The sequence below is a fragment of the Dipodomys spectabilis genome, unplaced genomic scaffold, assembly GCF_019054845.1.
Source record: "Dipodomys spectabilis isolate Male_0828 unplaced genomic scaffold, ASM1905484v1 ptg000024l, whole genome shotgun sequence".
Lineage (NCBI taxonomy): Eukaryota > Metazoa > Chordata > Mammalia > Rodentia > Heteromyidae > Dipodomys > Dipodomys spectabilis.
Genome location: NW_024870701.1, coordinates 16,163,856 through 16,178,642, shown reverse-complemented (window position 1 = coordinate 16,178,642; position 14,787 = coordinate 16,163,856). Strand labels below are relative to the sequence as shown.

General features: G+C 34.2%; 1 protein-coding gene across 3 annotated transcripts in view; it reads right to left on the bottom strand.

Annotated features, from left to right (window-relative positions):
• The window catches only part of Kiaa1328 (KIAA1328 ortholog), a 187,486-nt gene that overhangs the window by 155,678 nt on the left and 17,021 nt on the right, over positions 1-14,787 (bottom strand). For all 3 annotated transcript variants that reach the window (XM_042675286.1, XM_042675285.1, XM_042675287.1), the window contains exon 5: positions 12,543-12,658. In XM_042675286.1, coding sequence (XP_042531220.1) covers positions 12,543-12,658 — 116 coding nt within the window. The remainder of the gene's footprint in view (positions 1-12,542; positions 12,659-14,787) is intronic.

The window sequence follows — 14,787 nt, the reverse complement described above, 5'->3', positions numbered from 1 at the left end:
GACTCGAGAAAAAAAGGTCCTCCATTCATCTGGCCAAATCATTACTAAATGACCCCATGCTGCTGACCACAGATATGGTATATATGTGCATATTGGAGGGATACTAGGAGGAGGACACAGAACCAGGGGAAAACATACAACAGCGAGACCCATCAGCTGCACTGGACATTGATTAAAACAAATCAAGCAACTCAAAGGCAGCGATGGGAGGGAATGAGTGGGAAAGATGGAACAGCTGATGCTAAGCAAAAGGAAAGGAATGTACATATCACCCTATATGGAAGAAATAACTGCATTGTCAAAGCTCATAGAACTCATACACTTTATAGACCACAATAGACAATTTGCCCCACAAAGATTAGAATGTGTTGGTGACTTTTAAGTATCATTATCCCACAACACTGTGAAATTTGTACAATTTATGTAATCACTTAATCACAATAAAAAACTTGCAAAAATAATAAAAGGAGGTGGCAATTGTGTTCCCCAAGCCATAAAAAGAAAACACAGCTAGGTGTTGGTAGCTCACACCTGTAATTCTATTCAAGAGGCTGAGATCTGAGGATCACAGTTTAAAGCCAGCTGGGTCATGAAAGTCTGTAAGACTTTAATTAATCACCAAAATGCCTGACATGCAGCTGTCGCTTGAGTGGTAGAGCACCAGCCTTGAGTAAAAGATACTCAGGGACAGGGCCCAGGCTCAGAGTTCAAACCTCAGGGCAAGCATTAAAAAAAAAGAAAAAAGAAAAGGAAATGCATATGTAAAGTCCTCCCAACTTAAAGGCATACAAAGGTCTTATAAAATGTACCTTAGTTAGAACTGTTTTATCCTCTGATGTCAATGACTGGAAACCAGTCATGGAGCACTTCAAGCATGCCTCTTTCTCTGTCTTAGTAAGTTCTATAATCACAGAGATGTTTATGGGACACTGACATATTAAACTTCATGGCACATACCTTAATAGCATATTAAAAGACTGGTGAAAATGTCAATGTTCATTTTTCTCTAAAAAAAGAAAAAATATATACAAGGAGAAAAAGCTAAATTGTGATTTTTTTTTTTTTTTTTTTTTTGGTGACAGGAAATGTTTTTCTATCTCTGTAACAAATTGTCCTTATCCCTGCCCCTCTGGGCTGCAATCATAAATTGTTCTATAAAGAACTGAAAATATTTCTGCAAGTGTGGCTGGACTTTTAGAATTTTTCACTTTCATATAGGATGTTTGATCTGGCAACTGATCTGGTGACAAAGAAGTCTACATTTTTCTAGATAGAAGGACCTAATCAATGTCAGGGGCAAAAATGAGTAGCTATAAATTCTATCTTTACATTGAAGTTTCGTTACAACCTTTATTATATATTTTTTCTTGGCAGTTCTTCAAAGAACACAAGTCTTTATAAAAATTTGTTGCCTCCTGACCAGTTAAGCCAAGTAATATTTCTATCTAAATAATCCTTTTGATGCTGTATCAGTTTTATGCTATAACTCTTGTAATATATTTTTAGCAAGTAATTTGGGGCAAGAACTTCTCTCAAAGCTGTTTCTTACTCTTTCTTGCTAGACTGCCAACCTTGCGTTTTGTACTGTGCAGAGTCAGCTCTAGCACCAAAGGTCTACTAAGTCAACAGTAAAACTGCCCTGAGCTGTCAAAAAAAAAAAAAAAAGACCCCCGGAGACCAAAAAATGTTAGTTGCATCATGTCCATTCTCCACCCCTACCAAAAACTTGATTTACTTATCAAAACAATTTTTTAATTGATAAGTCTTGTTTAAAATTTCCAGCCATTATTTGACAGCTCCTACAAAAGCATGCACAAATGCTGGAGAAACAGAAGCTGATAGTATACAGAGATAAACAAACGAAAATAAGTTTGCCCATGAAGCTATCCTTTCTGTATTAGTTCTGCTGCTTCAACTGACATGTCTCTCAGACCAAGTGACTTATACTCTTACACTAAACATTTCCTAAAGGTATACAAAAACATAAAATGTCCAAGAGCATTAACTTAACAGCTTCCACCATAAGGTTTACAATCCAGGATTAAAAAAAATTATAGGAACAAAAATGAAGAGAATAAAAAAAAAGGACACTATCACCTGGCACTTTCAAAAGCACTGAAAAACTTGCACCTCAGGATCCACATTTCAGACAAGAACTGTAAATATTCATAAACAACAAGATTTTTACTGAGACTTATGTATTCACTCAGCACAACACTAACCCCAGTCAGGTATACAGCATTTATAATAAAGCATGTTAAAAAGACAATTAAATTATTACATTTAACCCTGAAAATTTAATTTCATAGGTATACTTGTATGGAGAGGAACTCTATATCTAAAAGTGCAGATTTAAAAATTTTTCCCTTGCCATTTGGGGGATGGAAAAGCATCCCTGATTTGTATATTAAAGCACAAGCATCTGTCCTACTGATGATATTCTAGGGAAGCACATTAGCATAAAATTTAACGATGTCAAATAAGTGGATGTGAAATAGGGACTGCGTAAAGACACTATTTCCAAGGCTGACAGAAACATCACTGTTTAGAAATGCAAATGAAACCATTATGTTCAATAATTATATGAAAATATGAACAGTTCAGCATGTTTTCCAGCCCTGATGGCGGTTAATGGGATGTACGCTTATGTAAATAACTACTATTAAAGCTAATGCTGAAAAAAACTAATAAATTCATACTAAAGCAACTGATTTAGTATGCTTTTAAACCCCAGCAGTGCTCACTTATTAGAAAAGAGTGCATTATTATGTTTAGAACTCATTACTGCTACAAGTCACTGCAACTCCATCAATTACCATGCATTAATGAAAATGGGACACATACAAAAAAATTATTGCCTCTCAGCAGTTTTCTTTAAAGACAAAACCTAGGGATATTACCATCATGGGGCCTTCTAAAGAACTTATCCATGTGATAATCTTTATTACTAAAACAGTACTCCCAATACTACAACCCTAGGGTATTTTGATGGTAAGAATAACCTTTCTATAAAATTATAAATATTTTACAACAATATCAACCATTTTAACATCAATAAGAAAACATATCTTTAGCCACATAACCTACTTTTTTAAAGGTGGCTAATAAATAAAAATAGTGGTAACAATTGCATGAAAGAAAAAAAAAAAACATTTGAGTACATATCTTAGGGTTCATTTCCCTAACATCACCTTATCTGACCTTTTCTGCTTGACTCAGACATATACTAGATATTGCAAATAAGGGAAACCATGGGACCTTTGTTTCTTTGGGCCTGGCTTACTTCACTTAATATAATTTTTTCCAAGTCTTTCCATTTCTTAACAAATGGGGCAATGTCATTCTTTCTGATGGAAGCATAGAATTCCATTGTGTATATATACCACATTTTCTTGATCCATTCATCTACTGAGGGGCATCTGGGTTGGTTCCATATCTTAGCTATAGTAAATAGTGCTGCAAGTACTCAAATGGTTTTTTTTTTCTTCCATGTGATTGTTTCTAACGCATTTATACGATTATTTCTTTGTTGCTTTGTATGTCCCTCCCCCACAGTATAACCCCTGCTTTCACTGTATTTGATGTCAGTATAATTTGTGGAGGGGAAGGGGAAAAACAAATCATTTAAATAGGGATACAGGTGGACCCATTGCAACAATGAGATGTACAAGTTGTTATGTCAAAAACGAACTTTACAACTTTGGTGGAGGGAGAGCAGGGAGGATTGGGTGGGGGGGCGAGGGGGGAGGATGGGAAGGGGCAACAAAGGAGGAGGCTACAATGCTTGATAAGAAATGTACTCTTGCCCATGTAATTGTAACCCCTCTGTACAGTATTTTCACAATAAAAAAAATAGTGGTAACACAACCGTACAGATACTGGCAGTAGTAACAGCATAGATGGTAACAATGCTGAGATACTGTCTGTTACAAGATAAATCCCACTAAGTTCTACACAATGTCTCAGTGAATTCTGTGTGCCAAGGGGGTGAATTTTTTAAAATAGGCCTTACGTTTTGTTCTTGGCCACAAACTGGATTTGGTTGCAAAATATTGAACGTTTAGAAATCTGAGCTCACTCCCCTATGACCCAGCAATCCCACTTTTGGGCATTTACCCTAATGTTTACAAACAAGACCACACTAAAGCTACCAGCACAACTATGTTTATTGCAGCATTATTTACCATAGCTAAGATATGAAACCAACCCAGATGCCCCTCAGTAGATGAATGGATCAAGAAAATGTGGTATATATACACAATGGAATTCTATGCCTCCATCAGAAAGAATGACATTGCCCCATTTGTTAGGAAATGGAAAAACTTGGAAAAAATTATATTAAGTGAAGTAAGCCAGGCCCAAAGAAACGTAGGTCCCATGGTTTCCCTTATTTGTAATATCTAGTATATGTATGAGTCAAGCGGAAAAGGTCAGATAATGTGATGTCAGGAAAATGAACCCTTAGATGTGTATTTTAATGTTTTTTTTCTTTCATGCATGTGTTTCTAACACATTTATAAGATTATCTCTTTGTTGCTTTGTATGTCCCTCCTCCACAGTATAACCCCTGCTTTCACTATATTTGATGTCAGTATAACTTGTGGAGGAGATGGGGAAAAACCAGTTGTTTAAGGATACAGGTGGACCTGTTGCAACAATGAGAAGTACAAGTTGTCATGTCCAAAACGAGCTTTACAACGTCGGTGCGAGGGGGAGGGGGGGGGGAAGGAGAAGGATTGGGATTAGGGGGGGAGGGGGGAGGCTGGGAAGGGATGTGAAGGATAAACAAAGGAGGAGGCTGCAATGCTTGGTAAGAAATGTACGCATTATCCTGCCCATGTAACTGTAACTCCTCTGTACAGTATGTTCACAAATAAAATTAAATTAAATTAAAAAAAAAAAAAAGAAATCTGAGCTCACATGGACAGAGGAAATATGAATAAATATGCTCATTATATTCAATGTCCTCTATGAAAAAATTAAACTATGGAACTTGAGGATAGGCATGGGATGGGGAAAGAAGAGGGAGAATGACAGAAGGAGTAACACTGATCAAGATGCATTTAACTGGGGCTGGGAAGGTGGCTCAGGGGTACAGTGCTTGCCTTACATGCATGAGGCCCTGGGTTTGATTCCTCAGCACCACATAAGTTGGAAGTGGTGCTGTGGCTCAAGTAGTAGAGAGCTAGCCTTGAGCTGAAGAGCCCAGGGACAGAGCCCGAGGCCCAGAGTTCTGGCCCCACAACCAAAAAAAAAAAAAAAAAATTCACTCATAACTTGGTTTCTGGAATTAAAACCCCTCTGTACAAGTTATTCATAAAAATAAATATTCAAAATAAACTAAAAACTAAAATAAAAAGAAATTTTAGTTTAAATGTCACTTAACAACAAAGAAGTGCTAACAGTGTAAGCATTCAAATGTAGAAATGTTTTTGTTATTACTCTATTTGTGTCAATGTCTACAATTTATTTTGTTTCTTTAATATGTATAACTGACCATTCTTTTCTACCATTCAAGAAAATAAGAGGTACTTGCGCACTTTCTAAATGTAAAATGTTTAGTAAATCTCAGACATGGTGATGTTACATGTACTGGGTATATATTTACTTTAAAATTGTAGCTATTGATGAGTGCCCATAGCTCATGCTTGTAACCACAGCTAATGGAATTTTATTCATCCACTAGGAAATATAATATACATCATTTGCAGAAATGGATAGACTTGGAAAGAACTCATAGAGCAAAGTAAGACAGGCCCAGAAAGACAAAGAGCTCATGCTTTCTCTTATATGTGGATGTTAGTCCTGAATTACAAACATGCATGTAACACACACGGCCATTTGATCATATATTTAATTTTTCTTAAATATTTGACATCAATTACTCCCTGGATTAGCATTAACACCTGATTTCTTTTTTTCTTTTTCTGTGCTGATACTGGGTCTTGAATTCAGGACCTGGGCATGGTTTTAGCTTTTTCCACGCAAGGCTAGCACTCTACCACTTGAACTACAACTCCACTTCAAGTTTTTGGTGGTTAATTGGGGACAAGAGTCTGATGGACTTTCCTGCTGGGTTAGCTTCAAACCAAGCTCTTCAGATCTCAGCCTTCTGAGTAGCTAGAATTACAGGCATGAGCCACCAGCTGCTGGCAACACCCCAATATATTTATGAGAACAAATATAATCTTTTTTTTTTTTTTTGGGTCCGGTCATGGGGCCTGAATTCTGGGCCTGGGCGCTATCCCTCAGCTCTTCAGCTCAAGACTAGCGCTCTACCACTTGAGCCACAGCGCCACTTCCGGCTTTTTTCTTTTTGCTTATGTGGTGCTGAGGAATCGAACCCAGGGCCTCAGGCATGCAAGGCAAGCACTCTATCACTGAGTCACCTTCCCAACCCCATGAGAACAAATATAATCTTAAAAATGGTTTAGAAACAACAAAAGTAACTAATCATTATTTTTAAGCATTCTTACCTGGAATATAAATTGAATTATTTAATTTGTTAATTCTAAGTGATATTCTTGGCAATTGTATATTGTATATTTTAATACAAATATTACATTGTATACTTTAATAAAAATATTGTATTGCATATTATAATACAAATATTCAAAATATACTAAACTTGTATAGCATCACAGAGCAAATAAAATGGCTTACAGCAATACAGTTCCAACAGTATAATTAAGACAATTACAAGATCAGCAAAATAATATATTCTAAGACTTGTTAAATGAAATAAGTAGTTTTATTCAAGTATACTAGATAATCAATATGTAAACATGAAAATCTAAAATTTAGCCAGGCAACAGTAGCTCACACCTGTAGTCCTAGCTATTTGGAAGGCTGAGATCTGAGAATCAAAGTTTGAAGGCAGGAAAGTCCATGATATTCTTATCTCCAATCAACCACCAGAAAATGGGAAGTGGTGTTATGGCTCAAAGTGGTATAGTGCTAGTTTTGAGTGTAAACATTCAATGATAGTATCCAGGCAGAGTTCAAGCCCCATGACCGATAAAAAAAAAAATTCTAAAGTTTATGTAAAACAAAAGGTCAAAGTTCGAGGGGATAGCTCAAGTGGTACTACAGTTGTTTAATAAGCATGGGACCCATGATTCATTACTGAGTACCATAAAAACAACAAAAATGCACAAATTTATCCAAGCTGATAGCTAGCAATATATTTTGCTACATATAAGATACCACTCTGCCAGACACCTAAATGTCCTCTTCTTTTCCCTATCACTTCTACCTATATTCTTCTTCATTTTAAGTTTACTTTTAAAAAATTAGTACTAAGGGTTTTAACTTAGGGCCCTTCACTTTCAACTCAGGCATTTTACCACTAAGCCATAACTTTTGGGAGCTAATTTTTTTTTCAGATAAGGACTTGTTTTTCTCTCATGCGTAAGCCTGGATCATGATGCTATTTTATGCTCCCTGCAGTAGCTGGTATGTTAGGCACTCACTCCTTCTGCTGAAATTAAGTCTCAACAACTTTTGCCCAGGCTGGCCTAGAACTGCAATCCTCCTGTTAGGATTACAGGTATGAGCCACTACAAGTTTGGATCTTTAACTGATCCCAAACTATTTCAAAGATTGGAAAATATCCTGTTCTCTTTTATGAAAGGTCTGTTAAAGTTAATTATAAAGGAAAGACTTACCTCTCTGCTTGACACTTAAGTCATTATATGAAACCTATTTCCCTATATTACCCCTCCTTCCCATATGTCTATATCTATCCTATACCATGATTCCTATTCATGTGAACAATTTATTGTGTGGTGGCAGACCATTGTTGATAGCTCTTATAGCAGAAATGAGATGTATAGCTAAATAGAAAACTTTGAGTATTGCTAAAGTATTACTACTATTCAGAACCAATTATTACATTTTATATTGGTAAAATTCATGTCAAGTTTCCCTAATATCCTTTTTAGTAAAGACATGGTGGGACATTTGATTCCCTCTAAAATGTTCCTCAAAAATATTAAGGTTAGTTTCTTTAAAATTCTTTCTTCTTAGAGGAAGGTTTCTAAAATGACCATCCCTAAATGGGCTCAAAGATGTAAGTTTCAAGGACATTTAAACTTCTTCAATTTACCAAGTCATAACCAAAGCTATACGGAAACATCTCCATCAACATGGTTTCTGGGAGAGGGAGTTAAAACAGTTTTATACTCAGCACTGCAAAGAACAACAGAAACAAAAAGTAAAGCCATACAACATTTTTTTTGCAGTGCGTAACCAACGATATTACCAAGTGATAGGTTTGGGGTTTTTTTCCCTTCCATAAAGCCTAGATGATAGAGTACTGATCAGTTTCATTCTATTAGGCCTCTAAGCAGCCCAAGTATTTGCATAACCTTAATGAAAATGGTCAAAACCTTAGTGAAGAAAAGCAGTAAAAAAGAATTACTCTCATCCACATTAGTAGTACCTGAAATGAGAAATATTATATTTTATTCAATGAATACTAACTAGAAGATACGGCTAGATTCCTTAACACAAACAATATAAAGAATCTTTCGAATTTCAACAGGCCTATCAAAAAGGTATTATTAGTTGGCTATGTAAGGAAATGAAAAGACTTGGAAAATATCATATTAAGCAAAGCCAGTCTCAAAGAAACTTAGGCTCCATGGTTTCCCTCATTTGTAATAATTACTACGTATCTAGGATTGTCCTAACAGAGGATCACAATAGCTCAATAGCTATGTATGTATGACCACATGAAATGATACTAATCAAAATGAACTCCCAGATATGGAAACAAAAGGGTTTTCATTTGTTTTTGTTTTGTTTTATGTACTGAATGAAGTTATTTCTTTTTCCTTTCATTTTTTTCCCTTTGGTTTATCTCCTGTTGTCACAGTTTTTGATTTTGGAACTCTGTGTCTTGTATATTTGTTTATTTGATTTGGGGAAGGGAAGGACAATAATAACAAAATGGTGAAACAAAGGACAAAGGGCGAACCAATGCAACAGTAATACTCACAAGACACTACGTGGGAAATGAACTTTACAATTGGGAGGAGGAGGGCAGGGAAAGTGGGAGAAAATGAGGGACGGGGTAACACTGGTAAGAAATGTACTCATTACCTCACTTATGTAACTGTAACCTCTATACATCACCTTTACAATAAAATTAAATTAAATCAAAAACCAAAAAAACAAAAAATACATTCAAAAAGAGACTCAGAGAAGTTCAATAACTTTTCCAAGGAGTTAGAAAACAACTCAGTGCAAAATGGGACTTAGCTTACTATACCTTCTCTTGACATTTTTCCTTACTATGCTAATTAAAACAGTGAATGGCAAACATTAGATTACTTCTTTCTGTAAGCCTTCGATACTACCATTGATATGAGTCATATGGGTCTAGATTAACAATTAGTTCAAATTCTAATGTTTCTAGTTGCCACATTATATCTTATACAACTATGTGCTTCAGAAGTATGGTTAAATTATAGTTATGTTGAATTTCATATTTCTCTCTCACTTTTCACAATCATTCATCCACTAGGTTTATCACACTGTTTGGCTTTGTATATGGCATATTGATTTAAATGGTTAAGGTTTTAAGAAATAAGCTTTTTTGTTCATTGAAAATTATTTTTAAAATGTTATGTTTTAATAAACTCCCAATTTTCTGTAGAAAGTAATCCTTCAAAAAAGCCTGATCCTAATTAAAATGTAAGGTGTCTTTTTTTACTCAGACATCCATGTGTTTGTGTAAGTGATCAAGAAATTAAATTATTAGAACACGTAAAAACAAAATTCCCATTAATTTGGTATCTCTTTAAAATGACGAAGGTTACAATTCATGGGTACAAATCCTTACACTGAAACATATTTTAAAATGAACTGAACTTAAATTGTCTGATTTCATATATATGGAAGTATCTGAATCATTTATGTATGATAGGTAAATGCACCAGTAGTTAAAATTATATTGTTTTAAATTACAACCTCATTTTATGTTTCTAAGTTTTATAGAGTTTTATGTACTGTAAAATCATCTATATTAAACTTTGACAGGTTTATATGGTTAACAGAGATGTGTATCTGGGCAATCTATTCAAACTAGAAACCATGGAAGTAATTTTTCAAATCATTTCTTCATTACTTCTTTTTGACCATTTCCACGAACACTACTTATCATTTATGATTAAAAATACCTTAAAACAATTATACTAACAAACCTCTTTTAAGTTTTGATAATACTCTAATATTCACTTCAAATTTCATTCACAAAGAAAATATGCTCAAGCCATCAAATTTAAAACAGACTTAGCTATGCCATGAGTTCATTATTTTATTTACATTTACTTTATTTACATTCCTTTTTATTTTTTAATCTAAAACAGAGATCAAGGCCCCAAAAACTTTTTCTGTAAAATGGTAGAGATTAAATGTTTAGGGGAGGAGAACTGTAAGGTTTTTGTTGCAGCTAGAGCACAAAAGCAACTATAGACAATACAGAAAGGGTATGGCTAGATTTAGCTGCCACTCTACAGGATTTGGCTCAAGAAGTATTACGTTGAGTTAAATCCTGGGGAAATCATAAAAATTTGGGCTACTACAGTAATCCAACATATTTTAATACTCTGCCTGCCAGAATAAATCATTCACAGCTATGCTGAGTTTAGAACTGCTTCAGCATTGAGAACAGCCTTCATCTTTCCCTGGACAGTGCTAAATATCATAGTTTACTAAAATTAGACTCAACTTGCTTCACAAGTTTCTATTTATCACCAGACAAGAAATAATCCACTGCAATTGTAGCCAGGACTTCTAAAGTATCTAAACCAATACAGTATATATAGAAATGTAGCATGGGGACATAATAATGTATAGGACAATAAACATCAATGAAAGTCTATTAAGTGGGAATTAAGGACTGCTATGAGGTTTTGATGTGTTTTTTTTTTTTAAAGGAGAAATTGCTAGACTTTCTCTCATTTTTTTTTCCTGTCTTACTACAAATTAGGTTCCTAGAAACTGAAGCAACCATTAGAAAAAGGGGAATTGTAAAGATGACAGCTCTTAAAACTAAAAGCCACCAAAATCAATAACCAAGGACTATTTCCAGAGTTCTTACTATGTGAGAAAAAAATAAAGGCCTTCTAGAATTTTGCTTAAAAACATTCAGAGATTCTTAATCTACCACTTCTTCAAAGTGCTACAAAGTGTGTTCTGAATTCTGAGTAAACTTCATTCCACAACCTGGAGAGGAAAATAGCAGGAAGAACACAGGCTGGCCTGAGGGCCAACATCCTTGGGGCAATAAAGTCAAAGTGAGCCAAGAAATGCCAGAGATGATTATTTAAATTCTTTAAATATACAAGGAAAGACACCTAAAACCTATAACTGTGGAGTTAATAAGCCTTATTAATGTTCTAATCAGCAAATCAAATCTGAGAACTGCAATACAGTAATTCCTATCACCTTATTTGAAAACTAGAAGTTCAGACTCATTTTTTAAATGGATGTAGTCCTGTGTTTTCAACCTAATTAATTTTAAGCTTTCATTTTTCTAGTATAGTTTACACCATCATGTCAATATATGACCCTTTTTGTCACCTGTAGGTTTTTAAGAATTTATTATAAAGTAAATGTCCAATAAGGACAATGGTTCTTTTAAGCATTCACATACTCACTAGGCTAGCCAGCAGATTCATCTCCCTAACTTCGGGACAGTAAATTCTAAATCAAAACTAGTGAATAAAACACCCATAGTTAAACTAATTCAGCCTATTAAAAAAAATCATGGAACCTAATAACTTGAAGCAATAGGTGGGATTGGGAGAGATGAGAGAGAATGATGGGTGACATTGATCAAGATGGCCTATACTCATAAATTTACATGTTGAATTAAAACCCCTTTGTACAACTAAAGATAAAAAAATTTAGTCACTATTTTAACTCTTATATCCCTTGAAGCACAACTTTTAAGTTTAATTTACTGTCTTACATTGTACTATTTGAAGCACACATACACACACACACTCACTCAGACCCCTCTGTAGTTTTAAACCTCATAGTTTTCTGTTCCATTAGAAAAATGTAGTTTCATGTATGCTATAGTATAAACATTTACCAATTATAATATTAAACATTACAAATACAATTTTTAAATTTTTATGATTTCAGACAATTCCTTGGAACTATCAAAGCTTTGACTAGAAAGAATACCAACTACAAGGAGGTTCAGGCTCAATTACAGTAGTGGAACAGAATTTAATAAGGTTCCAACTCTACATTTTAATGCCCAAATTTCTTATTGTCTTTTTTAGTTGACAAATATGTGCTTCACAGCATAATAACAGCAGCAGAACAGCTGGGTGGCCTTATCAAGCACAAAGGAAGCAACAGCACATGCTGTTAAGTGTCTTTCTGATTGCCTAGAAATGGCAGCACATGCAGATTTATTCCCTGTTATAAATTAGAACAATTATTTCTCTAGAGTTTTATTTTCTTCACAGAAGAGTCAAACTTCCTGCATGTTAAAAAATGAGGACTTTCAAAAAGGATATCTTCCCTTTCTTTGATGATCAGTTCATTCTGTTCTTCTAACTGCCTGATTTTCTTTTCAAATGACTCCTGCTCAGCTTTTAGTCGTTCTTCTGTCACTTCCTTTTCTTCACTTACTCTGAAATACAAAAATGAAGAAAAAAGAAAAGCCTGTCAAAGTAAAAACAAATACAGTTTATAGCTATGATTTTATGAAACAGTTTCTTGCAAAGGTATGCTGAATTTTTTAGAGATTCTGCTTTAGTTTTTAATTTACTCTCATAAACAGGTCTTCCTCACCTTAGTAACAAAATACATGTGATTTTTTTTAAAAGACCTACACAGGACAGAGTGCTGTATTATAATACAAAGAAAAGAAAAATGTTCCAACTTAGGATATATAGATTTAATTTTTCATTAAAATATTTTATTTGATTTTTATCTTCATACCATTATTTAGAGCATGTTAATGTCAATCTTAAAATATTTTACTATATGCTAGACAATTTCACTTTTGTTTTTAGTGCCAATCCTAAGACTTGAACTTCAGGGCCTGGGAGCTGTCCCTGAACATTTTTGCTCCAGGTTACTGCTCTCCAATTTAAGCCATAACTGCGTGGTTTATTGGCGATAAGAGTCTCATGGACTTTGCTACCTAGGTGTCAATCAAGATCCTCAGATCTCAGCCTCCTGATTAGCAAGGATTACTGGTGTGAGCCACAAGTGTCCAGTGAGTTCTTCCCCCCTCCTCTCTCTCTCTCTCTCTCTCTCTCTCATTCACACACACACACACACACATTGAAATGGGAAGTTTTTTTAAATTGAAAAAGTAAAGCCTCGCTTTCCTACTGTGTACTGCTATATACATTTAATTAAAACAAAAAGTTATAATAATTAAAAATAAAAGGAATAAATATAAAATAACAATCTACTTGCTTTTACAACAAGAAACTAATGGCACAACATTTTCTATTTTTCTTCTGAGAAATACCAAGTTGAAATAGCAAAATGTCCTCTGGAAAAAATGACAGTATCTGGGCCTACAAATTTAAATGAGTTATTGCACAAGTATTCTCTGGGGAATAATGAATTCTTTGATAGTAGGGGCATAGGGCATCAAACAGTAGAGGATTTTGTTCAGGCTTCTTAAAACAAAGGAGGAGGCAACAATGCTTGATAGAAATGGACCCATTACCTTGCTCATGTAATTGTATTCCCTCTGTATAGTATTTTTACAATAAAAAACATTAAAAAAAATCCACAGCTCTATACATCAAACATGGCAACTGTTGCTAAGATTATTTTAAAATGTTAAAACTTGTTTTCCTTTAAAGATCAAGTCTGCACTATAGTCTATATATTAGCCTAAGGTACCCCTGTCCGTTTTCAAAGTTTCAGTGAAATACACAAATGCATATATACAGAACTGTCACAATCTTTCTGTACAAATTAATATTTCACAAGCCATTCATTTTTCAAATCCGCATAAATTACACTGCTTTTCCCATCTATATGAATAACTCATTAATTTTATTGTATAAGATTTTGTGAGGTCACTTAATAAAGCAACTTCAAAAAGAATTTTCTTCTCCTAGTACCTCCTAGAAAGATCAATCAGTATCCCTCTTAGCCTTGCAAATGTAACTCAATGCCTAACACCTTAGGGAAACAACCTCATTTACTTGAATCTTATCTGTTATCATTCCCTTCAACAAATTAAATAATTCACATTTCTACTAATTCATTTTATGGTATCTGTTCTCCATTAGTCTGTAAAGTTTATTTGATTGGTATACTATTCTTTCATTAGTATAGTAAACCCAAGTGAAAAACTTCACTGGGAATATACAGATTTTTAAGAAGGCCTTCAAAGACTAACTCATATATAAAATTTTTAAATCTGTATGTTTTCTTGTCTACTAGCACAACTTTCACTGGCTAACATTCAGAAAAGTTAACTATGAATGAGAGATGTTTTTAATTTTTTTATCTACTTGGTCTAATCAATAAGTCTTTCTCTTTCTAATTTTCCCTCAAATAATAAGTCTATTTGCCTAAGAACTGAAATTCTTCGCATATACTTGTATACATGACAGGAATGTATAAATTTTCTAAACTTTCTGACATTTTTCTCCATTTGGTTTGAACTTTAACACAATCAGACATGTAGTATCCTATTCTTCTCACAATTGTCTTTTACTGTTTGAATTTATTTTTAACCTATTATTTCAGTACTAAACTTTATATCTTTTATTCACACTTATTTTT